The 25,340-nt window shown below is 26.7% G+C and overlaps 4 protein-coding genes and 1 long non-coding RNA gene across 7 annotated transcripts; 1 reads left to right on the top strand and 4 right to left on the bottom strand.

Annotated features, from left to right (window-relative positions):
* The first annotated feature begins 35 nt into the window (after positions 1-35).
* Positions 36-8,753, top strand: LOC118644822. Of its 2 annotated transcripts, none has more exons than XR_004962602.1 (3): positions 36-113; positions 7,277-7,447; positions 8,633-8,753. It is a non-coding gene; the product is annotated as an uncharacterized LOC118644822 (long non-coding RNA). The 2 variants fall into 2 exon arrangements; XR_004962601.1 differs by lacking the exon at positions 36-113 and adding an exon at positions 5,650-5,688.
* On the bottom strand, positions 448-7,248 carry LOC105837995. Its single transcript, XM_036284445.1, has 7 exons — positions 7,184-7,248; positions 6,192-6,461; positions 5,326-5,797; positions 5,152-5,251; positions 4,870-4,989; positions 3,754-3,909; positions 448-1,010 (listed from the first exon to the last, which is right to left on the bottom strand). Exons 1-7 carry the CDS (start codon positions 7,212-7,214, stop codon positions 924-926), a joined length of 1,236 nt encoding a protein of 411 aa, XP_036140338.1. The 5' UTR covers positions 7,215-7,248; the 3' UTR covers positions 448-923.
* On the bottom strand, positions 8,050-11,802 carry LOC105832131 (odorant receptor 43a). The gene is made up of 7 exons (XM_012672800.3): positions 11,330-11,802; positions 10,707-10,976; positions 10,069-10,537; positions 9,220-9,319; positions 8,934-9,053; positions 8,662-8,817; positions 8,050-8,308 (listed from the first exon to the last, which is right to left on the bottom strand). The coding sequence occupies exons 1-7, from the start codon at positions 11,475-11,477 to the stop codon at positions 8,255-8,257; spliced, it is 1,317 nt and encodes a 438-aa protein (XP_012528254.2). The 5' UTR covers positions 11,478-11,802; the 3' UTR covers positions 8,050-8,254.
* A 5-nt stretch (positions 11,803-11,807) lies between these two features.
* Positions 11,808-18,171, bottom strand: LOC105832132 (odorant receptor 22c). Its single transcript, XM_028190446.2, has 6 exons — positions 17,880-18,171; positions 15,102-15,570; positions 13,318-13,417; positions 13,103-13,228; positions 12,650-12,805; positions 11,808-12,362 (listed from the first exon to the last, which is right to left on the bottom strand). The coding sequence occupies exons 1-6, from the start codon at positions 18,136-18,138 to the stop codon at positions 12,300-12,302; spliced, it is 1,173 nt and encodes a 390-aa protein (XP_028046247.2). The 5' UTR covers positions 18,139-18,171; the 3' UTR covers positions 11,808-12,299.
* A 3,765-nt stretch (positions 18,172-21,936) lies between these two features.
* On the bottom strand, positions 21,937-23,281 carry LOC105838762. Of its 2 annotated transcripts, XM_036284447.1 has the most exons (3): positions 23,021-23,281; positions 22,280-22,759; positions 21,937-21,973 (listed from the first exon to the last, which is right to left on the bottom strand). In XM_036284447.1, exons 1-3 carry the CDS (start codon positions 23,244-23,246, stop codon positions 21,939-21,941), a joined length of 741 nt encoding a protein of 246 aa, XP_036140340.1. In that variant the 5' UTR covers positions 23,247-23,281; the 3' UTR covers positions 21,937-21,938. The 2 variants fall into 2 exon arrangements, with proteins under 2 accessions (XP_036140340.1, XP_028048660.2); XM_028192859.2 differs by lacking the exon at positions 21,937-21,973 and having other exon boundaries at positions 22,182-22,759.
* Positions 23,282-25,340: the final 2,059 nt, after the last annotated feature.

The raw sequence follows: 25,340 nt of genomic DNA, 5'->3' as shown, positions 1-25,340 counted from the left end.
TGCAAAGGTTTTAAATATTCTGCATTGCGTGACCCTTGTTTTATGTTTTCGACAAGTTTTCTGCCTTGAACATCATGAAAAACGTTTTGGAACAAAAAGTTTCATATTAACAGGTAGATATCATATGTAGTTGCCAAGAAAGCATTTTATGTACATATGTTGTATTCCCACGCCTCGGTTGCAGTTTATACTTTTGCTATAGATAGTAATAAATTTTACGGAATGTTTAAAATATCGTTTATTCGTTTTGTATTTATCAGAGAAAATATCTTCGTAATAATGAATTGAATTGTGATAAACATCGAGTTCTTATAAAATAAAATATGTGCTTTTATTTTGATGAATATATCAAATATTCTTTATAAACTAATAAATGTTATTAAAAATATAATATATACATACACATATATGTATAATGTGTGTGTGTGTGTGTGTGTGTGTGTGTGTGTGTGTGTGTGTGTACATATGTGTGTGTATGTATTTCCACTATGGTACATTTAAAAATATTTTTTTAATGAAAAAAATGATGCTTTGAAATAATTCCATAAGTTGAGTTACACAACAATCAAGTCAAAATAAATAAAAATTGAATCAACCAGCATTAAAACATTTCTGTGATGAACAATGAAAATATTATCACATTATAAAATACTTAACATAATATGTATAAAAAAGGCAAATAATAAACAATTAAAAATATCATTTCTATCGTAATAATTCCTAATGGATTAGATTTCAAACAGTTTAATTTTTATAGGAGAAAAAGGTTTTTATAAATTTAAACTTTATTCTAAATCCAAATTTGTAACTTTAATAAAATATGCATTACATTTCGATTAACTCAGATTTATAATTTTACTTGTAACTAAATAAATATAAACGCTTGTTCAGATATTAAACTATTGTGTTCTATTAAAACTTGCCTATCTAAAATAATCATATTTATATCCCTCATTTAAACTTTTTGTTGTATGTAAAATGGATATATAACCAGCTGATGTTTTTATTAACTGAAAAATATGTATTTGTTAGTAGTATTACAATTAATAAGATAATGTAATTACAAAGTTTAATATTACACATTTATACGCAAAAAAATAAAATATATAAAATATATGTATAATGTTACAATTTACAAGTGCAGCAAGTTGAGTATTGTCCACGAATGCGAGTGCTCATGAGTTTAGCCTAAGTTAGGATTGCGAAAGCGACGAAATGTCAATAATTTGTGAGAATTACTGTATGCGTGTCGCGAGAGGGCGAAGAAATATTGGTAATTCTGTGAGAGTTATATGCGTGTGGTAAGATGACGTGCATGTGATACAATGTGAGTGTGGTATTAAAGGCAAAGATGTGAATAGATGCAACTACACTGAGAAACCCATTTGGTTGAAAAAAACAACATTTAATTGAATTAACTAATCTCTTGTTTGTAAATGGGCAAACAAATACATTGGTTGACGCAACAAAACTATTTAGTTGGAAATTTTTGTAATATTAACATAAAAATTAGATTGAATGAACCAAATTATAAATTGTGTGGGACAAAATTTTGAGTTGATATCTAAGACAATCTTTGTTCATTAAACCAAATTTATATATTAATAGTACTAATTTTTTCAATTAAGTTATTTTATTGTGTCAAAATATTTGGCCCATATCCAAACAAGAGATTTATTTGATTCGCTCATAGAGACTTTACTCAACAATTATTTTTTTAATGCAACTGGAAGTAAAATGCACAAATAATATATCATTGGCGTTAGATCCCTTGTACAATGCCAGGTTACAAAAACAGGTAATAAAAACAGAAAATAATAAAAGAAAAAATTCTTTCTTTCTTGGTCCTATTGCCTGTTGCCTGGTATCGTGCAAGAACCCTTAGACGAATATAAGTATGTCTGATCTGTCTCTCAGATAGATCAGAACAATTGGATGTGACTAAAGACCATTGCATGTATATTGACCGGCACAAATGCCTGGACATGTCAATATTTTGAGATATCTCGATATCTTTCTCTTTTCATGTGTTTTACATTGGAAAAAAGAAAATATTGAAATATTTTAAGATATATTAATTGCAAGAAATTGAGCCATGCAACTAATTGCATTTTGACTAATCAAAATCTTATGTTTGTGATTAGGAAAATGAAATACCTTCAAAAGAATTACCTTCAAAAAGAGGAATTATACTATCGCAATTTATATCTCACGAACACGTGAGTTCGCTATTTTGCAAGTGCTACAGCACAGCAGTGGTCGCTCATGGATGTTGGCTAAGTGGAAATCGGCCTATACAATTTGATTAAAGCAACAAACACAATTGTTTAAGATACAGTAAGATGAATGCGTTCGCTATTGTAACTATAAAATTTACTTGAAGCAAACAAGTTTATGCAAGCAAAAAATTTGATTACTATAACATTGTACTTGTTTATGATAACATAATTTTTTGTCTATGCAAACAAATTACAAATTCAATTAAACAACATGGTTCAACTAACACATTTTGTTTTATTCAACCAAATGGGTCTTTCAGTGTAGTGCGGTGAGTCGGTTAAATGCTCGTAAGTACCCACACGTGTGGTACAACAGCCAATCTGCACATGTCGTACACAATATTTTTTGTTATTTATGCATCGAAATGTTGGTCCTTGAGTGAGAAATGCAGATACGTAAGAAAAGGACCACTTTTGATGCACAGATAGCGAAAAAAGATTAAGCGTGCAAGAACAGTCGTGCGGAAATATTTTACACAATATTTTTGCAAGCTTGAATGGTGCGATAATGAGTTACATGTGTGAGAAAATTGTTCGTAGAAAATCGTCGACTTTCTATACGAAGAAGGGATAGAAAAAGGACCACTTTTGACGTGTAACAAAAAATTATTGGGGAAAAAGGCGCCGAATTTGGAACTCCACTTTGTTTATGGAAAATATTTTTTTAAAAATAGTTAAAAAACCAATGTTGAAAACAGAAATACAAATTAGAAAGTATCTTCTATCAAATAGTATAGTAATTTTTATAATACTGTTTCGTATTTTTTAAATAATTAATGTTTTCGTGGCACATGTCAAACAGGGCATCTGACGAAATGAGCGCCTAATTTGAAATGCGTATACAATTAAAGTATTTATATTACATTTTATTGATTTATAAATTTTATCTGAATTATGTATTATAGTTACTACAGATCCAATGTTATTCCGTTAGGCTTGCTTAAGAGATATAATTGTGCAAATATAACTCTCGTTTTTTACGAATTTGTCTTTAAATAGAATTTTAAATAGAAAAAGTTAAGAATGTCTGAAATATAGGTTTTTATTTCTTTAATTAACTAAACAGATTATATTTTTATCAGTATTCGGTGTGATGTTTAGTTTCCAAGAAATAAGGGAGTTCTAATTTATTAGGAAACTGTTTCAAATTCGGTGCCTTTTCTCTACTTAAAAATTACTATGTGTGAAATTTGATTGAATTTTTTGTGACAATTAAATTCTTTAAAATGCAATAAAAGTAGGTCACTAATACTGGCACATCATTTTGTTTTTGTAAATTATAAATTGTCTCATTAATCTTGTACAGGCAATATTTAAGTTAAATTAGATTTTGTTTTAGTAAATTTTAGATTCAGTATCAATACAGCGCAATGTTTAATTTTCGAGAAATAAGAGAAGGTGTATTTTAAAAGGTCTATGCCAGTATTGATGATCTTTCACTAATCCATTATAATCAAACATTTAAATATTTTACACTGCAAAATGTGACCATTGTCATAGGAAATACTTTTCCAGCAGTAAGATATACCAGTTTTGTGCCTCTCATTAATAGAAACAAAAAGTCCCTTGTAATTTTTGGATCCATGCAATACCATTCGCTACAGTATGCTGCATAATATATTTCACTACACTTAAAAATGTTATTTGAATATTATTGTGATATACATTTAGATTATTATACACATTCTTCTATGATTATTATACATATTCGGTTATATACATAGTGTTACGCGCGCTGCCCGGTATACTCTTTAAAACCGTGAGTCAGTTGACAACTGACTCGCGGTCGAAGAGTATACCGGACAGCGCGCGTAACAATATATTTAATCGCCGTAAATTAATAAGCAGATTGTGCATTATGTAAATGTGCCAAACAAAGGCAAAACTTAACTTTATAATATGTAATTGCAAGTTTTAAAAATTGATAAAACAAAAATTGGACATATATTTTAAAATATTTTATATAATTTTTAATATTAAAGAATATCTTTCATATATTTAAATTTTTGCATGTGAATAATATAAAAAACAGGATAGAACATTTCGAAATATAAATGAAAGTTATGACAAAAGAGAATTGAATAATTGTAAACAACAAAATATTTTTAGAAAACATACATTATATAATACTATCTAATTTAATATATTTGTGTTATATTACTTTTGCATTATTTTATTTTATATTATATTGTAAAATATTAAAATTTTATTGTTTGTCAATTAATATTTTGTAAAAAACTTTTATTTTGTTTTACATTATTACAATACATTTTGTTTACATACATTGAGTTTATTTTTTATATTACCACAATTTAGTTTAACTTTTAACCATTTGTTTTCACTATTTTAAATTATTGTCTGCTAGGCCTTGTTTAATAATTTTGAATTATTATTAAATATATGTTAATATTACATAAATAATTATTTAATTTTTCTACAAATATAAGTAATGCACAAATGTTGTAAAAATGTTGTAAAAATATTGTTAATTAAGAATTTTTTAAAAATTATTTGTATATTTATTATTATATATTCGTAACTGCATAATACATAATTCACATCGCTTTTATAATAAAAAAATGAAACTTACCCGAGCCATCAAAATCTCTCCTAAAGCACAATATAAGCACATATGCATAAATAAATTGATAACGCCAGATATAAAATATATCAATTGAGTGACAGATAAATGATTTTCTTCATCAAATAGCTAAGTAAATCATAATAAAGATGTAATATTAATAGTAGATTAAATATTTATAATAAAATTATCATGCAAGTTAAATATTAAAACATATGACTTTTATTATCTTTCTTATGAATGATTACTTTACGCAAATATGCGAAGTTTTATTTTTAATCGAATACTTACATTAATTATTCGGAAACCATAAAAAGCAAAAAGTATTGCAAAGTATACAAATAACATTAGCAGTGTTATGTTATATGTATCTTCAATAATGTTAATAGCACTATAAAATAAATAATATTAGATGTATCTGATTAATCATATATATCACATAGATTATAAATATAAATATCAGACCTAAGTAAACGAATGTGTTTTGTTATACAGTTCTTTAACATATCATGAGAATTGGTATATTTATCCAAATGTGTCAAACGATTTTTGATAATGTCCAATTGGCCGCATATGTGGAAAATTAGTAGCCCAAGAAAATTGTCGATTCCAGTATAAGCCATAATGGAAAGAAGAATGTAAATAGATTGACTAATAAATGTTAATTCGTACTGGGGTCTTCTAGTTATGTCATAAATATAATACGTTTGTAGAGGCAATGGTCTGCCAGGATCAGTAATATTGGGCGTTATTCTCATTGATATTCCAAAGACTCCCGGGAGAACAATAATGAAGAGGCATGCTATTCCCATTATGTAGTATGCGCAAGTAATAATAATGCGTGCAGTCTGCGCTCGTTTAATCATAATGTTCTTGTCCTGCGCACTTTTCGATTTTATCCAATCCTCTGCGATCATATTCATGATCGGTATAACAGCTTCAAAAGTGAATAAAATATTTTAAAGTATAGCTAAATCAGATTAGAGAAAGTACCTATGTCAATATAAATACTGAGCATTAAAAAGTGTTATAAGAAGATAGATATTAGATTAATATGACTTTTATTGTCTTCTATATATAATCTTAAATTTTTTATTGCACTATAATTATAATTTATAAATAGATTTTTTATATTATTTAATATAAATTGAATTATTTGTATTTTATTTGTTCTACATTTCTTTTTGTAACTTACTCTCTCTCTCTCTCTCTCTCTCTCTCTCTCTCTCTCTCTCTCTCTCTCTCTCTCTCTCTCTCTCTCTCTCTCTCTCTCTCTCACTCACTCACTCTCTCTTTTTTCTCTTAAGGATTTAACTTTTAATTATATCTACCTTCCTTCTTCCACCAAAAAATCGCGATTCTAATCGAACAGCTTATAGCTGGCAAAGTAAATATTAAATTGTCTGTCATGAGCATGATATCTCCATAAATTCTTATTAATGAATGTACGGAAGGAATCAAAACGCCACACGTTACTGCTAGGAAAACAATGAGCACCCGAAAATTGCAAATTAACTTTTGTCGAGAGTTTTGCGCAGTTTTAGGCCAAAGTCCAATAATTTCTAAGATAATACGATTTAGTTTCACTGCCCATTCGAAATCTACCTGCAGAAACCTTAATAAGTCAAGGCTTATGTAAAGTATCATACATATAATCATACTATACATAAATATACTATACATAAACACATCCATTAGAATTAAAATAAAATGTGTAAAATATCGTGTTTTTTTAATAAAATATATTAAGCAAATGAAATATTGAAAAAACTGTGAATTATTAATTATAATATGATGTATACTTATGAGTCATTTTCTCTTATTAATAAAAATCACCTATTAATTATGCAATGTTGAAGATTATTTGTCTATAGAGAAAATTAATGAATCAATACAAGACTTAATAATCGAAAATAATATTGTTAATTTAATAAAGATAATTAATATAGTATTAATAATAAATAAACACTATAAAATGAGCATAAAGTTTTACATTAATATTAATATTATTTTTAATTAAAAAAATGATGTTAATGCAACGTTATTTTTTCCATATAGAGAATAACAAATTAATGGATTCTAAAAAAATCAATTCTCATTTATTATAATTAGATATGTAATTGAATTTCTGTTATAATTATTCACATACAATTCTAACCAAAGTAAATGACACTGTAAAAAACAATTAAAGGGAAGTTTTTCTTTAACGATAAAAAAAAATATTAAGTGCTTAGTTAATGTTTACAAATATATATAAATAAATATATTTTCACAACATTATTTTTTTTCAAATTGCAGTTACAAGAATTACAATAGCAAAAACCTTGATATCCCGTATATTTTGCACCAACCATGTCGAATGTTATCTATAGACTAGTAGTTATTCCTCTTTCATAAAAAAATGTTTTCTATTTAGAAAGAAGTATTAAGAAGCCCACATATGTAATTCAATTATCAATAATTCTCGAGAGGGTGAACAATAAAGTTGGACCAAGCGTTTTAAATATTCTGCATTGCGTGACCCTCGTTTTATGTTTTCAACAAGTTTTCTGCCCTGAACATCATGAAAAACGTTTTGGGATATAAGGTATTCCGTATTAACAGATAGATATGTAGTTGGTAAGAAAGCATGTTTATGTACACCTGCTATATTCCCACGCCTCGGTCGCAGTTTATACACTTTTGCTGTAGATAGTAATAAATTTTGCTGAATGTTTGAAATATCGTTTATTCGTTTTGTATTTATCAGAGAAAATATATTCGAAATAATGAGTTAAATTGTCATGAATATCGAGTTCTTATATTGTGCTTTTATTTTGTTAAATATATCAAATATTCTATACAAATTAATAAATATTATTCAAAATATAATTATATACATATGTATATATAATATATATGTATATATATGTGTATCAAATAATAGTAGTTTTTTCTATCAAATAATAGTAGTTTTTATAATACTGTCATACTTTGTAATAATTTTTTTGCAATACAGAAAAAATGTCAAAAATTCAGCAAAACTCGTAGAAATAGTAAAACGTAATGGTAAAAGTTTCAGACAGTATATAAGTCTAATCTTTTTATAATTATACATCACTGAAAAAATGTTGTATTATGTAATATAAAAAAATATTTGTATAAAGTCTTTGTTTATAAAAATTACGAAAAATTACTCTTTCTATTTCTTTTATTAGAAAAGTATTTAATCACTATAAATTGAAATAAATATTAATTTAAAATGTATAAAATATGAAACATTTTGTATTATATGTAAATATTTTATTTCTATAATTAATATAACTTTGTTACTTAATATAACTTGTTCTTTTGGAAATTACTATACTTATCCTTGTATGATGTAATTGTACTAGCGTGATATACTGAAACTTCTTCATTTTCGATTTGCCAATAGAAATGATATATAGCCAGCTGATGTTTTCAACATCTGTAATGTTCGATATATTAACAGATAATAAAATAAAGTTTTCAATTAATATAAATATACAATTAAATGTTTTAAAGATAAAAAACATTTTGTAATAATACTTAAATATACGTAATTGTTTTATTGTCTTATTATGTCATTTATGTGTATTATAGTGATTAAATACTTTTCTAATAAAAGAAATAGAAAGAGTAAAAATAAAACGGAACTAAATACTTAAAAAAATTTTTTCTAAATTTTTATTTTAAAAAGAGTAAACAGTAATAAAAACAAATATTTTCTTCAAAAACAGTTTCATAAAATAAAGTAATTTATAATTTCTAGATTTCAGATAAGTTATTAATAATCCTTACACTGCAGAATGTAATCATCGTAAGTGGAAGTATTTTTCCTGCAGTGATGCGAAGAGGTTGGCTAGTTCGCATCGTTAATAAAATAAGGAGTCTAGCTTTTTTCGGTTCCAGTTTATACCATTCAAGATCACACATAGCACGATATACTTTTCCACACTTAATGCATATACATATAAAAAAATATTGATATGTTATGTTGTGTTATGGTATGTATTCTTTTTTGTCACAGGAATTTATAAATTATTTTAAAAAATTAAGTTTGAAAGTCTTACTTGCATTGTTACAATCTCTCCCGCACCGCAATGAAGAAAAGCATGCGAAAGCAAAATGGAAATACTAATTAGTGGATAACATAACCGTGCGAAAGAAAAATCACTTTCTTCAGTAATCACCTGAAAAATATACTTTGCTAATTAATAAAGATTAATTAATGCCAGTTGATATGTCAATAATCTGTACATTGTAAACTGAAGAAAAATAAGAAGATGAAGAATGTTTTTTAAGAAGTAAAGTACACAAAATGTCAATATTTTTAATTGATATTTTGTTTAAACTTACTGTAAGTAATAAGAATCCATGTAGACAAAATAGAATGCTAAAATAAAGTATTAAGCCCAACATCATTAACGTGAAGATGTTTTCAATAATATTGGTAAACCTAAGAGTATGTTTGAAAAATTATATATTTAAATTTTTTATAATAAATTAAAAAATATATAAAATTATTATATTAATAACATTAATATAAAAGATTTTTTTATATTTTCTATGTTATTTATTACAAAAGAACAAAAGATACTTATCGTATTTTAATAAATTTATTATTTTATTTTATTTTTATTTTTTACAATTATTTACATTCTAGTAAAAGTAAATAATAAGAAATTTTACATCAAATCAATTTTATATAAAAAAAATTAAAATTTTAATGATATGAAAAATAACTGTTTCAAATTTTAAGATAAAAAGTGTAAGTAATTTTAATGTATAATTATTTAAATATTATTTTTTTGATAATATGCTTAAAAATAATACCTGTTTTAATAATATTTTTTAAATAAAAAAATTTTAAATTAAAAATAAAAACAGAATTATGGGTCATTATTAATTTAATTATACTTTATTTTAATCTTTTACTTTCTTATAATCATATAGTTACAATAATAAAAATACTTTATTTATATGTGCGTCGAAAGTAGTTCTTTTCTCATTTGTCAATTCAAATTCAAGGATCATCTTTCGACATACAGATAACAAAAATATTGTGGCATCATGTGCTAATCGCCTATTAATATAAAGTGAACCCACTTGCCTTCGGCTCGTGTATTCACTTCTCACACTTATGGGCAATAGTCGACTCATCGCACTTGTTACACAATATACTATTATGTATGTATATGTAAATACCTGATAAGTCGCATATGACTCATTACGTTGTTACTCAAAGTATAGATGAAATTTTGGTACGAGGCTAAATTAGCTACACGATCTTTGAAATTTTCCAGTTGACCACTGAGATGAAGAATCACAAGTCCAAGAAAAGCGTCTACCGAAGTATAAGTTACAGCAGCCAAAAAGATTGTAATAGCTTGAATGAGATATGTTAGTTCAAATTGCGGACTGTTATGTGTGTCGTAAAAGTAATAAGTTTGCAGCGGCAGTGGCCTGCCCAGATCCGTGAGGTTTGTCACATGTCTTAATGATAAACCAAAGTATGGAAGAATGATGACCATAATGAACGCCAAGACCATTAGGACGTATCCGCCGATGACAATTTTTCTAGCAATTTGTGCTCGTCCTATCATTACATCCCTCTCCTTTACTGTCCTCAATTCCATCCAATCTTCTGCCATCATTTTTATGATGGATAACATTGCTTTGAAATATAGCAAAATAATCACTTGCAGAATTATCACACATCATTTTTCGTTTTAAAAAGATAAGGCAAGTACCTTTAAATATGTATTAACCTTTATACTTTTTATACAGTAAATATAATTTTCTCAATATTTTCGTGTGCCATACAGATAATATTCTAATCGTACCTGTTTGTTTCCACCGCATAATAACAAGTTTCAACGAGACAACCAGTAAAGGTAAAGTAATTTGAATATTGTCTACCATAAGTATCATGTCTCCCCAAACTCGTATAAGGGAACATGCGAGAGGTATACCAGAAACAAATGTCACTATAACGAAAATAATAACAATGCGAAGATCGGAAGCGAACTTATTCCTAGGTACGTCATTGTTCTTGGGCCATAATCCAATCAGTTCTAAGCCCAAACGATTTAATTCAACCGCCCACGTAAAATCTAGCAACATGATAAAGTCGTCGTTATATGTTAAGACGTTTGTCGAAACTTATGTTTTAAAATTAAACAAATTAAAATAAATAATCCAAAATATTGACTTAAAAGATTTTAGTTTCAGGTTTGTAATTAAAAATTAAGCATTAACAATTTCTAAGAAATTGCAAAAAATTTACGAACTACACTGCAATATTCAAGAATATTTAAGCACATCACACTCGTAGAATAAAGTATTCACATTCAACCTATTATATTAAACATTGATATTTTATACAAGGCAAAATAATAATCCAGAAAATTTTCTAAAAAACCTTTACTTTTAAGTAAAAAATATTTAATACTTCAACGCTTGATACCTTTATATCCTGAATGTTTGGAAACGTCCATGCTGAAGACTAATGCGAAGACACACTCATTCCACTTACTACTATTGCGAAAAAAGACAACCACCACGCATGTCTGTGATGCGCGTACATCAACCTGCTGCTTCGCCGAAGAATGCATTAACTATTACAAATGCTACCCCTCTAATTGATAACAATTGTCCGCCGTTTGTTCCAAAACTTCAGAAACGTAAGAATGAGCCACAAGAAGTAACATTTACGCTAGAGGGGGCTATTGTGCTGTATACGGTACTTTATCGTACACTTTACGATACGTCAAATTATACGCTATAAGTTTCTTCGTACTTCGCGTAATGCTCCACAACGATCATGTTCACTTGGTAACTAGAGGTGTATAATGCGTGGTTGTATTTTAATACTTTTGCCAAGAGGTCATAGACATTCAGAAAAATTTCAGACAAAAAGTGCAATGCGAGGGAAAGGCATAAACTATACGAATAATGTAAATATTTAATAAGAAAAAAACATTTCTTTATAATATAATGAATAAATGTATATGAATAATGCAATATATAAATATATCATTATCATTGCATTGTATTGCAATGTTTCCTTCATACAGAAGGCCTTATATTAATAAATTAATGTATTATTTTTTACATTAAATTTACACATTGCGTTTTACCATTAACGATTTCATAGTTACATTTTTTTCAGAAAAAGTATGTAAAATATGTTTATTTAATTATGATTTATTTACTAACCGATAAAAAGACATGTAACTTTAAAAACATGTTTTAAATTAAAATATTTTACACTATATTAATATATTCATTTTACATTATTTACAATAGATAACAAAGTTACTATCTATTTCTAAAAGATACCATCCACATAATTGTATATATGCAATTATTTAATTAAAAATCTATTATTTTTATTTCTTATTTGACTTCTAGATAAGAGTAACACAACACATTTCTCATGATTCAATTTGGCGCTTTGCTAACAAAAATGATATGTACCCGGCCGACGTTTTCAGTAGCTGAAAAAGATTCCTTTATTTAAACAAATACATATTACAACGTAAGTAAAAATTATTATAAAATTAAAAAACAAAATTAAAAAATTTTTTAATTTTGAAATTAATTAATTATATGTATATATATATATATATATATGTATTAGAATGTATCATAATTTTCTTTTTCAAAAAAGAGCTTAATATTGAGCTTGTTATTGTTAATAATTTATTGATAAGTATTAATAAATAATGCATAAATTTAGTATGTACTATGATATTTAAGGAATTTAATTTATTAATAATCTTACACTGCAAAATGTGGTCATCGTTAATGGAAATATCTTTCCGGCAGTGATGCGAAAAGGTTCATTACTACGCATCATTAATAAAATAAGATTTTTCTCATTTCTTGGTTCCAATTTATACCATTCAAGTTTGCATATAGCATCGTATACTGCTTCGCACTTAACATATATAAGCAGACATAAACATTTGCATTATTTCAGTATTCTTATTACCTTTAATGAAACTGAATATTTAGTATTCATCATATAATCAATATAAATCAACATAAGTCAGATAAGTAATTAAGTCAGTTTTATTGTATTTAGCCTCTACTTGCATACAAATGTTATATCAATTATTATTAAATCCTCTATCAATTACGTAAATTAAAAGTAAATTAAAAAATGCCAAGTTTTATTTATCGATATGATATATTACATTTAATAACCAATAGATATAAATATTATACAACTTACTTGCTCCGCTATAATTTCCCCTGCACCGCAGTAGAGAAATGTATGTGCCAATAGAGTAAAGATGCCAATTACCAAAAAGCATACACGTGTAAGAGACATATGACCAATTTCGTCCCCAGTAATCACCTGAATAATATATCCTACTAATTAATAAGAATACTTTTTATTTAATTATTTATATAATTAAATTACATGCATTTTTTATAGACACTTACAGAAACAAATAAAAACCCGAATAGACAAAATACAATACCAAAATAAAATACAAGTCCCAACATCATTAAAGTAAATGTATCTTCGATGTTATCGGCAAACCTATAAGCATAACTTACGCTTAGCAGAATTTTAAATTTAAAACAAACAAAATATATTTGCATTTAAGAATATCATTGATTAATATCCGATTAATTTCCTGTTTGTAAATAGATATAATAATATTACAATGGAAGGGGATGCTGGAGCCGTCAGTTTTACCGATTAAACGCGATTATTTTCGGACAAGATTATCTTTTTATTGAGTGCACAGAATTAAAATTCTTTTCCAGAATTAGAGTATAGGCAATAACGCAGTCTGGTTGCTACAATTTTATATGAAAAACGAAAAAAATTAGAAAATTACAGTTTAGTTATCGACTCCTGCGATCAACTCGTGAAAACATTTACTACGTATAAAAGTTTTAGACTTTGTACGTATAATACACGGTAAACACCGGCATTGGCATTAAAAAAGAACAAGGCAGTGCTTTCAGAAACGAGCTAGGAGCTTTAGTATAGGAGAATACTGTGTTTGAAAATCTTATGTGTATGTGTGCGTGCGAAATTAGATATAGATTAAAAAAAGAGCACTCTGAAAAACATTTTGTTTATTCTCGGTATAAAATCCATTTTATATAATGATATTAATATGTGTACTTTATTTCTAGAAAAGAATTTCCAAATCTATAAAAGAAATGTATACAAAATTAATAATGTGCACGAAGAACTCTATATAATCGATCCCGATGGAATTTGAAAGGCAGACCAGCATCCCCTATAGCGCATATTGTTTCCTTTATTGCACTCAATGCATTTGAGCAATAGAGATAAATGATACAGTATCAATATTTAATATTTACAGATACAATATTATAGAATTAAAATATTAATATAAAACACCGATATTTTAATATATTGATATAAAATACTACACAGTTTCATGAAAACAAAGTTTTAAACTTAAAAATAGTTTATTAAAATTTTAATATAATGCAAGTTTTGACTCATTAATCAAAAGTCTCAGTGATCACCAAATCAGAAAAAAATCAAAAGTTTTTGAGTTATGGTGATTCAAATGTCGAAAATTAATCTCCATTGTCAGGCGATATGACCGTAGGCACTTGAAATGTGTTTTATCCATAGACATATTAAGATAGACTGCTTATGAAGTAGGGAGGGTATTCACCACAAATAAAAAAAGAGAACAACTTAGTAGGACACATCTTTCTCTAACACGGACTAATGAAATGAAAGGAGAGCATTAGTGGAGGAAACACATGCGCGACCATGCATGGCCATTGCGTCGTATGGGGTTATAGGTGCGCATATTTGATGCGCAAGTCACCATACCGGACAACTATTGGATGACTCATTAGAAAGAGAAGTGCCCCATTAATTCAAGCTATTTTTTTCTCACAAAAAGATACCCTTGTCTTAGGGTTTCGAGCCTATATATATAATATTTTCTTGTTTAATGTAATTTTTCTTAACAATTTTTACTCAATGAATTAGTCAAATAAGCATTTATATTTAATTTTTATTATTTAAATATTATTTTTGTTAATAATTAAATATTATTTTTTGTCTTGGCACCAATTAATAATTTTTCACTGGTGTGAATGCATTATACTCAGGAAAGATTATATTAAATAGATAACATTAAATTAAACGAATTATATCAAAATAAATTTCTCTAAATTTATAATATTGCTGTGATGCTATTATACATAAGTTCTGGAAAAACCTTATTATGCGTTGATGAGTTTGAATGTTATTACGCAATACGTTATCAAAATTCGTGCACGATGTTAAGTTGACTAATCGATGTTTGAAGTTCTCCAATTGGCCACAGATGTGAAGGATTACGAGTCCAAGAAAAGCATCTACCGAAGTATAAGTTATTGCGCCTAGAAACATTGTCGTAGCTTGAATTATAAGCGCAACCTCAAATTGCGGGCTTTTATCTGTCTCATAGAAGTAATACGCCTGAAATGGTAATAGTCTTTCTTGAATCGTATTGTTTGTTATATATCTGAAATGTAGACCAAAAGAAGGAAGAACGATGAGCACAATAAATACAAATATCATCAAACTATATCCACAGATTACAACTAATCGCGCAGTTTGCGCTCGTCTTATCATCACTTCCCTTTCTGCATCTATCTTTAATGACATCCAATCTTCCGCCATCATTTGTATGAAGAGTGCGATAGCTTAAAAATATTATAAATTTATATATATAATATTTAAATTTATATAAAAAGCTCTGAGAAAGTTATTTATTAAAATAAAATGTCACTTGATTTAAAAAATGATTTATTTATATACTTCCAAGTATTTATTTGAAATAAATTAATACATTTATAATTAAAAAAATGTTTTCTTAAATTGAAAAAATATTTGCTTGACAAAAGAAATTTAATAATTACGTACTATTAGTAATAGAAAAACTAATTGATAAAAGAAAAACAAATGTTAAATAGAAAGAAATATTTAGTTTATTACAAAGTCTTTTTACTAAATCTGAAAGAATAAATGTCCATATTTAAATAAATTTGTTATTTTAATAAAAAATGTTATTTCAAACATTTGAATATTCAATTTCAGACTGCTTTAAAAATTATCATAATATTTAAAATACTCAAATAAGGATATTTAAACTGATTATAAAATCAATTATAAAACTGTTAGACACAGACAGCTAGTATAGTATGTTTAATATTGTATTGTCGAAACAATACAAATTTATTTAAAAATGCTAAAAATATATACACAGTTTACAAAGTGCATTTCTATTTTTAAGTAACTTTGTAAAATCCGTCAAATCCGTTAAATTTTGTAATTTGAATAACAGATTTATAATCAATGATATTAGAAACATTTGAATAAATATTCTTATATGAGTTACATGAATTAAATTATTTTAAATTAACCATATTAAATCCGCTATTTTTAATTTTTTAATTTGCGTACGGTAATTGTAATCAACTCTAAAACTTTTTTATATAAATTTTTATGTCAAAATCTTAAGCCGTTTAATTTATGAAAGTTTTTTTGTTGGAGTTTCACAGGGGCTCTATTGGGCAGGTCTCGTTTGCTTACATTCTCAATTGCCTACAGCTTTATTTGCACACAAATTTTGCAGAGGTACCCCATTGCCTACATTCCGATTGCCTACAGCTTCATTTGCACACACAAAAATAATTAAGGTACAAAAGTACGATTGCACACATGATATTATTTCGCTCATACACATTGCACACATGACATTATTGTGCACATAGAATAAAGAAAATTATATTAACACATTGCACACATGCACATTGCATACATAATATCATCCTGGGATTCACTCCCTTCTTCTTGCTTACAGAGTGTATGAGCGCAATGATATCATGTGTGCAATGTGCGTGTGTGCAATAATGTCACGTGTGCAATGTGTTAATACTGTTTCTTTATTTTATGTGCGCAATATTGCCATGTGTGCAATGTGTATGTGTGCAATAATGTCATGTGTGCAATGTGTATGAGCGTATTAATATTATGTGTGCAATGTGCATGTGTGCAATGTGTACGAACATATTAATGTCATGTGTGCAATGTGCATGTGTGAAATAATGTCATGTGTGCAATGTGTATGAACGAAATAATATCATGTATGCAATGTGTATGAGCGAAATAATATCATGTGTACAATCATACTTTTGTACCTTAATTATTTTCGTGTGTGCAAACGAAGCTGTAGGCAATTGAAATATAGGCAATCGGGCATGTAGGCAATCGGGTACTTCTGCAAAATTTGTGTGTAAACGAAGCTGCAGGCAACTGAGAATGTAGGCAAATGAAACCCACTCGACTCCATTTAGACATGCGAGATTTTAATTAAAAGAAATTTTTTAAAATTATTTTATGCATTTTAAAAAGTATCTTTGATTGTATAAATTTTTCTGAAATCTGACAAGCATCCTTTTACTTAATAAATTTTATTTGAAGAAATACATTTCTTTTGTTTTAACAAATATTTTTTTCCGTGTAAATCTTTTAATAAATTTTACTGTTATTTATTCTTTAATAAAATAAAAAAATTTATTAATGCATTTTATTATTTAATTTTAATTTATTATTAAATTTGGTAAACATTAAAAGGAAGAAATTATGGAATAAATGGAAGCTTATGGAATATCATAATATCTTCTTTAATTTGTGCTAACATTGTACAGACAATCGTCAAAACTAATTCTTTATAGTTTGTTTAGACATCATAACATGACAGTTGATTGTTAATGTTTACTGAATTCTCGTAAAAAATGCAATTCAATATTATAGATAGTAGCATTATATATAGTTAATGTAATTATTATATGATTATATAAATATATTCAGTTATTCTTATAAAACAAAGTAGCATTCCATAACTTCCTTCTTTTTTTTATTGCCAAAATAAAGCTTAGAAATCAAGTGTAATAAAATAAATTTGACGAAAAAAATAAAAAATATTAAGCTAAATGCATATTAATTTTACCTTTACGTTTCCATCGTATGATGATAAGTTTCAGCGAAACCACTAGTAAAGGTAAAGTAACTTGGAGATTGTCTACCACGAGTATCATGTCACCCCAAACTCGTACAAAGGAGCATAAAAGAGGAATAATGGATAGAAAAGTTACTATAAAAAAAATTATGCCCACACGGAGATCAGAAATGAAGGAATTCTTAACTGTCATATTCGGCCATAAACCAATCAGTTTCAAACCAAATTGATTTAGCTCGATTGCCCACATAAAATCTAGCGATATTTAATGAGAAAAATTAAATGTTTGTTAAAATTGTAATATCAATTCGAATAGAACTTATTTATATCTGATTTATGTTATAAATATGACAAGTAGTTAAAAGTTCCAAAGATTAATAATTTAAGAATCTGCGAGGCTTAATATACCTAATATATTTGATATATCTGATACACCTATTTTATAATCTTCAATATATAGAATTAGCTATTTATAAAGAAAAGTTTCATAATTTAATCACAAATGTCAAATTAAAGTTAAAAATAAAATCAGAATACAGATTTGAAGTTAGAATAAAAAGTCTATACAAGTTTAAACAAAAAGAGATACAGAATATGACGAAAAATATTAAGTTTTTCGAAGTGTTATATACACAGTCACATTTTACAAATTGTTAATGTAGAATGTCTTTTTATTTTAATATTTTGCAATAATGCAAAAGTTTTCACAAAAGTTATTTTTATTATAATTTACATTATGTGATAAAAAAAATGTTCGATACCTTTGTAACCTGAATGTTTGATAACATTCATGTTGGAGTCTCGGAAAACGATTATTGCAACTTTTTTGCGCAGGATAGTTGTTGCATGCTTGTAATGTGAATGTAACAGATGGTTGCGTCAAAAGAAGCATTAAATATTACTAGCCTCATACAGTTCACAGCAGTTTTTCAAAAAAAAAAAAACTTTACGAGAAATGTAGAGGACATGATCACAAAAGGTACCACTACCTGTAAACTGAAAAAGGGAGATATAATAGCAAATTTATCCAACTTACAATTACAGTTTCTTCCAACTCTATAGTGTTTCACATATTCTACTTAACTTTTTTGTAACCAGCTGATGTGTGTGTTGAATTTTTAATAAACCTTAGTAGAGGCCACAACAAGACACAGAAAAGTTTAAGAAAAAAGAAAAACGAATACGTTACTAAAAGTGCATCTTACAAAACTACATTTGTATACGATTATTACATCTTGTGAATTTATGGTATTTTGTTTAAAATAATAAACGCAATATAATATAAAGTGTAACATAATATAGCAATACACTTCTATTAACGAACAGACATTCGTGAGGTCTTTACAAAGGTCTTTACAGAAAAAGTCCATTCTCTATTTCTCCGCTAGATTCTAGTCTTCTAAATTTGTTATTGGACATCCATAAAAATCTTCGAGAAAAAAGTTGTAGGGTATCAATTTGGATTAATATAATAACATAATTATATTAAAAAACAAGTACAGTGGTAATTAAAGATAACATTCTAAGAACTTTCTATTGAAAAATTTTAATTATTAACATTTTAACATTCATGTACACGCATGTATGTAATCGCAAACAATGCTTATAAAAACTTTTCTTTTGATTCTCATACTTTTTATTACCAGAACATGTTTTTATCTTATTTTTAGATATTTTTTATTGATTTTATTATTTTATTTATGCATAAAACTATTAAAAACGCTAATTTAATTTATTTAAACAAGAGTAAATTTCTTGTATTAACTAAGAAACAACAGTTATTACAAAAAAATTATAATAATTTGACATACAATTTTACCTAAAATATGATTAAATTTCTAAATATAACAAAATTGTTGAAATAGATAAAGCAAATACTTTACTTTTAAATACAATTAAATTTTATTTTATGCTTTAGTTTTGCTTTGTCAGCAAAATTGATATATAACCAGCCGATGTTTTTAATAGCTAAAAAATAAACTTTTATTTAGAGAGATAATCTATGAACAATATATTATTGTGTATGTAAAAAATATTTTATCAATAAGATACATTATAAATATTTACATTTATTAAAAATTATCAATATTATTTTAAAAAAAAGGTAAATCATATAATAAAAAAAACCTTACGCTACAAAATGTGGTCATCGTTAATGGAATAATCTTTCCTGCAGTGATGCGAAAAGGTTCACTGGCTCGTATCATCAGTAAAATAAGGCATTTTGCTTTCCTCGACTCCAATTTGTACCATTCGAGATCGTGCAAGGCACGGTACATTGCTTCGCACTTAACATACGCACATATAAAATATGGATAAAATGGATACCTGTGTTAATTCAGTTTTTATTTTTTTCATATACATATAGATCAGTTAATTTCAATTTTTATTTAAACACAATGTAAAAAATTATACATCTTTAATTGTAACGCATAAAGATAAATAGATAAATTTTTTTATAAGGAAACAAGAAAAAATAATTAAATTTAAATTTAACCAATAGTTATGAAAATAACCTGACACACACACACACACACACACACACACACACACACACACACACACACACACACACACACACACACATGCGTGCGCGGATATTAATTTTTACCCAAAATTTTATATTTTAACAATTAGAAAAAAATATTTATTATGAAGATATTACATTGATTCTGTTTATTTATCTATCTATATTTATCCATCTATAAAATTTAAAGTTGATTGGTTTAATATTTTTTGAGAAATTAGTCAACTGACTAAAGAAACATAAATACATATTTCTTAAATAAAGAAAAACGCATTAAAATTTTTGAGTCCATGACTTTCAGCCCTCGAATTATGTTGTAACTTTGTTTTTTGGTAAAAACTTTAGAAACATATTCTTGAAAAGTTGAAAAAAAGTTTTAATAAACTTAATTAGATTTTCTAAAGAAATTCCAGAGTATAATATTCTTCTTAAAAAATTATATGTATATCTATGAATTCTACAAAAATTATTTCTTAACTAAAAAAGATTCTTATTAAATTAATTATGTTACAGATTCGTAATCGATTAAAATGAATAAAATATTAAATTATTAAATTATTTACAAATATGAATATTGTTGCGTTCCTCGAGTTCCGTTATTTTAATTTTTCCTGATATTAAAATAGCTGTTCAAATATCAAATTTCTGATTTCAAAAATAAAAAAAATAATACTCGAAAAAAAAAATCGATATCGTTATGTGCCATTCTTTTAAAATGTTAGATGTGTTGTGCTCAAGTTGTTATCGCGTATCAAATTACACTTACACATTTCTTAAACTTTTTCCGTTAATAAAGTTGGTGTTATTTCATCGAATAATTATTCATCGAAGTGTCGTGTGCGAACGTATAAAGTGCCTCGAGAATTCCGCTTTTTTATTGGCTTGAACGCAATGTCTCTTACCTGCTCCCTTAGTAGCTCTCCGGCCCCGCAGTAGAGAACAGTATGTACTAATAGAATAGTAACACAAATCATTACGTAAAATAATCGGGAAAAAGGAATATTACTTGTTTCATTGTCGGCAAGTACCTATATAATATGCACTTTATAATTTAATGAAAACAAATATAAATTACATAATAATAATGTTATAATTATAGACAATATAGAAGCAGGTCACTAATACTGGCATACTATTTGGTTTTCGAGTCGTTTCGTTAATAAAATCTAAAAATAAGGTTTTGAGACAACAAAGAGAAGCTTACTTCGTTTTTAACAAATTGTATAAGTGTATAAACTGTAGGTTTTTTGCTTTAATTATCTCTAAGTATACTTTCTTTTTATTAATATTAATACAATGCAATGTTCAGTTTTTAAGAAATAAGCGAGTGCTGTTTTAGACGGCCTATGCCAATATTGCTGATTTTTATTTATATATTGCGTGATTTTATATAAAATATTATAAACAAGGATATGCGAAATGCGTGGAAATCTGTAATGCAAGCCTTTTCAAACTTACAGTTAGCAAGAAGAATCCACAAAAACAAAATACAGTAGCAAAATAAAATACTAATCCCAACATCATTAAGGAAAATATATTTTCAATTTTATCAGCAAATCTGCAAATATAAATATAGTTAAGAAGGTCATATTTTAAACATAAGTATTTAAAAGGTTTGTAGAAAGAAATCAACGAAAATGATGATTAATACGAAATCCGCAAAATTTTACATAATTATAATACATAATATATTCCAAAAATGTTGAAAAAGATATACAAAGGCATTTATAACATTTATATTATGTGAAAATAAACGTTTAAAGATAAAGTAAATATGAAATTCAAATAAATACTAGTTTAAAATCTTCCACAAGTTGCTGAACTTTATTATGTGCGTTGATGCATTCTATTTCATAATTAAAACCTGCAATAAACCTGATGAGTCGTAGATGAGTAACTACATTATTTCGTAAAGTACTATTAAAATCTTTGCATGAGACTAAGTTGACCAATCGACGTCTGAAATTTTCCAATTGGCCGCAAATGTGAAGAATTGCAAGTCCAAGAAAAGCGTCTACCGACGTATAAATAATAGCTGATAAGAAAATTGTTAGAGCTTGAATGATAAACGTGATTTCAAATTGCGGACTCTTATCAGTGTCATAGAAATAATAAGTTTGAAGTGGTAACGGTTTGTTTCGATCTGTGAGATTTGTTAAGTGTCTGAATGATACATCAAACAAAGGAAAAACAATGACTATGATGTAGGCCAATATCATCATAACATATCCGCAAATTACGATCATGCGAGCAGTCCGCGCTCGCTTCATCATCACATTCCTTTCTGCGTTTAGCTTCAATGTTATCCAATCTTCCTCCATCATCTTTATGATATGTAAGAGAGCTTAGAAATACAAGATAATATATCGTACAATAATATTAAATTATTTATTAATTAGTAATATGAGAACAAAATTATTAACACATTGTTAGACAATTAACTTTAGTATATACAATATCGCTAGAAGAAAAGAAGCAATTCACATGTAAATTTTGACCTTACTTGATATTTTGATGCAATATGAATATGTGAGATTAGATCAAACAATTCAGATGAAAAAAACTTAAAACTAAATAAATTATATTTAAATAATTTCAAACAAACCTGTCCGCTTCCATCGCATTATAACGAGTTTCAACGAAACTACCGTTAAGGGTAACGTAACTTGTAAATTATCCATCACAAGTATCATATTATGTCTAACTTTTATAAGAGAACTAACAAGTGGGATCCCAGAGATGAACGTTATTATAATAAAACTGATAACAATGCGAAGATCAGACATGTAGTCATCCTTAACTATTTCATCTGTTGGCCATAAACCGATCATTTTTAAACCAAACCGATTTAATTTAATTGTCCATATAAAATCTAACAAAAATGTAATATTAAAAGTGAAAATATTTACTAAAATATAAATTTTGTGTAAAATACTTGGGTACTTAAACGTTCAAAAAATTTATGATTTTAAATTTGTATAAATTTATTAATTTAAAATATAATAAGAGTTGATTATTATATGACAATTCAGAATTCCAGAATGTTAGAACATAAATCCAAAATAAAAGACGTATTCTTATTACACGTGGAAGGGTAATAAATAATAAAGGTTGGAGAAATCACATAAAAAATATAAAATAATTATACACTAAATTTTTAATTTTTAACTGAGTAAGATAATTTCAATTTTTTACAAAATACATTTTTGGATAAGTATTAAATGGGATAAAAGTTTACCTCTGTAACCGGTTTGTTCAGAAATATCCATAGTGAAAACTGAAAAGCTTTGCTTTGTTTTCCGTTAGTGAGACATGATCATTATACATGCTCGCGACACAAGTGCAATAATATAGCCGTTTCATCGAAGGAGCATTAAATATTAATAATGCTATCCCCAATTGATTATGGCTACTTGTGTTGTAAAAAAATTACTGGCATTCTAGTAAGTCATAAAAAGCGTTTATATCTAATTTACTAACAATAAGAAATAAGAGATAGAAAATATTCTATCTCAGTACTAAATTTATCGAGCTTTCCTTAAGTTTTTTGTAATATGTTGATACATGTACTTTGAAGCGAAAAATGCACTTTTAATTACATTACAAGTAATGAATATAAGAACACAAAAAAATTACAGCTAAAAACTTAGATGATACTTTATAGTTGATATACACTTCAAATTTTGTAAAGAAATATTCGTTTATATAATATAGAGAATAAATTATCGAGTAAAGTATGAGACGTATTGTACGATAATTTGTTGTTTTTTATTTGATATGTTGCGCGCTTTAATATAGTCGTTTTTGTTCATCCATTCTCGAGCTATTTCAGAAGCCTCTAATCATCATCGCCCTTCGGTCGCGACTATGACTATTTGCCGATTTCCGTTTCCCTTGCGATTTCACTTGAGAAATGTGTTTGTAGTTTGTAGATCACCGCATGCGACATCGCAAAATGATAAAACGAATAAGAACGAGGCCTCTTATCATGCAGAACCACGATCTAGCGATCTATCAACGTGTTCTCGTGGAACTCAGAAATGTAGTACGTGTATCTTACAGTCTGTATATATATTTTATGTAAAACATACGCATATTTTTAAATAATAATATACATATAATGTGATAACACATAGTATATACACTTCATAATTTTTTAAATTCTTCTTTTATGTGAAACAATCATTTACTTCAAATATCTTATCAACAATCTGTTTTGGTAGTATTTAACTCGCATCTAAGTGTATAATACAACCATACACAAATAATTTTTAAAAACCCTTAATTACAAATACGACGAAATAGTAACATTCTTGCAAAATTAGACATTAATTTATTTTTTTAATATGAAAAGAAAAATTAGACATTTATTAAACTCTTCTAAATTCTAAAATTAGAACACAATAATATTTATATACAATTGAATTTTATGTCGTTTTATTTAAAATCAGTATATATTCATGAAATATAATTAAAAAATGTAATTTAAGCCATAAAAGCATTTTTTTTATGAAAAGAGAGCAATCACAAATCTATGAATTTAATCCTTTATTTTTCATTGTTTAAAAGTATTTTTTGCTTGAATTTTATAATTTTTAATATTATAGATATATTATTGCAGTAAAATATTATGATGACAAAATATTTTAGTAAACGGAAATCTATATGTATATTATACACATAGGACATAGAATAATAATATTTCACAATTCATTGTTTATGTTTTCTTTGATATCCTAAATAACATAAAGCTTTACTTCTGTTAACGAATAGGGTTTCGTGAGGCCTTTCAGAAAAAGTAAATTTTCTATTTCTTCACCAGATTCTAGCCTTCTCAAATTTTCCATTAGATGTCCATCAAAATCTTTGAGAAATAAACTTGTAGGGCATTAATTTGGATTAGTATAGTAATACAATTACTTGAT

The sequence above is a fragment of the Monomorium pharaonis genome, chromosome 3 (assembly GCF_013373865.1).
Source record: "Monomorium pharaonis isolate MP-MQ-018 chromosome 3, ASM1337386v2, whole genome shotgun sequence".
In the NCBI taxonomy this organism is placed as follows: domain Eukaryota; kingdom Metazoa; phylum Arthropoda; class Insecta; order Hymenoptera; family Formicidae; genus Monomorium; species Monomorium pharaonis.
The sequence above is the reverse complement of the archived record's forward strand: the minus strand, read 5'-3'. Positions and strand labels throughout refer to the sequence as shown.

Excerpts from the sequence above, each read along its gene's own strand:
- LOC105832131 (XM_012672800.3), bottom strand. The coding sequence starts at position 11,477 with ATGCATTCTTCGGCGAAGCAGCAGGTTGATGTACGCGCATCACAGACA. Across the intron at positions 10,977-11,329 it reads CAAACATTCAGGATATAAAG|ATTTTACGTGGGCGGTTGAA; the intron begins GTATCAAGCGTT and ends TCATGTTGCTAG. Across the intron at positions 8,818-8,933 it reads GAGAGATTGTAACAATGCAA|TGTGGAAAAGTATATCGTGC; the intron begins GTAAGACTTTCA and ends ATATGCATTAAG.
- LOC105838762 (XM_028192859.2), bottom strand. The coding sequence starts at position 23,246 with ATGATCGGTTTATGGCCAACAGATGAAATAGTTAAGGATGACTACATG. Across the intron at positions 22,760-23,020 it reads AATGCGATGGAAGCGGACAG|CTCTCTTACATATCATAAAG; the intron begins GTTTGTTTGAAA and ends TGTATTTCTAAG.
- LOC105837995 (XM_036284445.1), bottom strand. The coding sequence starts at position 7,214 with ATGGTTGGTGCAAAATATACGGGATATCAAG. Across the intron at positions 4,990-5,151 it reads ATGGTTTCCGAATAATTAAT|CTATTTGATGAAGAAAATCA; the intron begins GTAAGTATTCGA and ends TGATTTACTTAG. Across the intron at positions 1,011-3,753 it reads CAATGGTCACATTTTGCAGT|TTAATAAAAACATCAGCTGG; the intron begins GTAAAATATTTA and ends CATATTTTTCAG.
- LOC105832132 (XM_028190446.2), bottom strand. The coding sequence starts at position 18,138 with ATGTGGGCAATCGAGCTAAATCAATTTGGTTTGAAACTGATTGGTTTA. Across the intron at positions 13,229-13,317 it reads TCGGGTTTTTATTTGTTTCT|GTGATTACTGGGGACGAAAT; the intron begins GTAAGTGTCTAT and ends TATATTATTCAG. Across the intron at positions 12,806-13,102 it reads GGGAAATTATAGCGGAGCAA|TGCGAAGCAGTATACGATGC; the intron begins GTAAGTTGTATA and ends ATATATGTTAAG.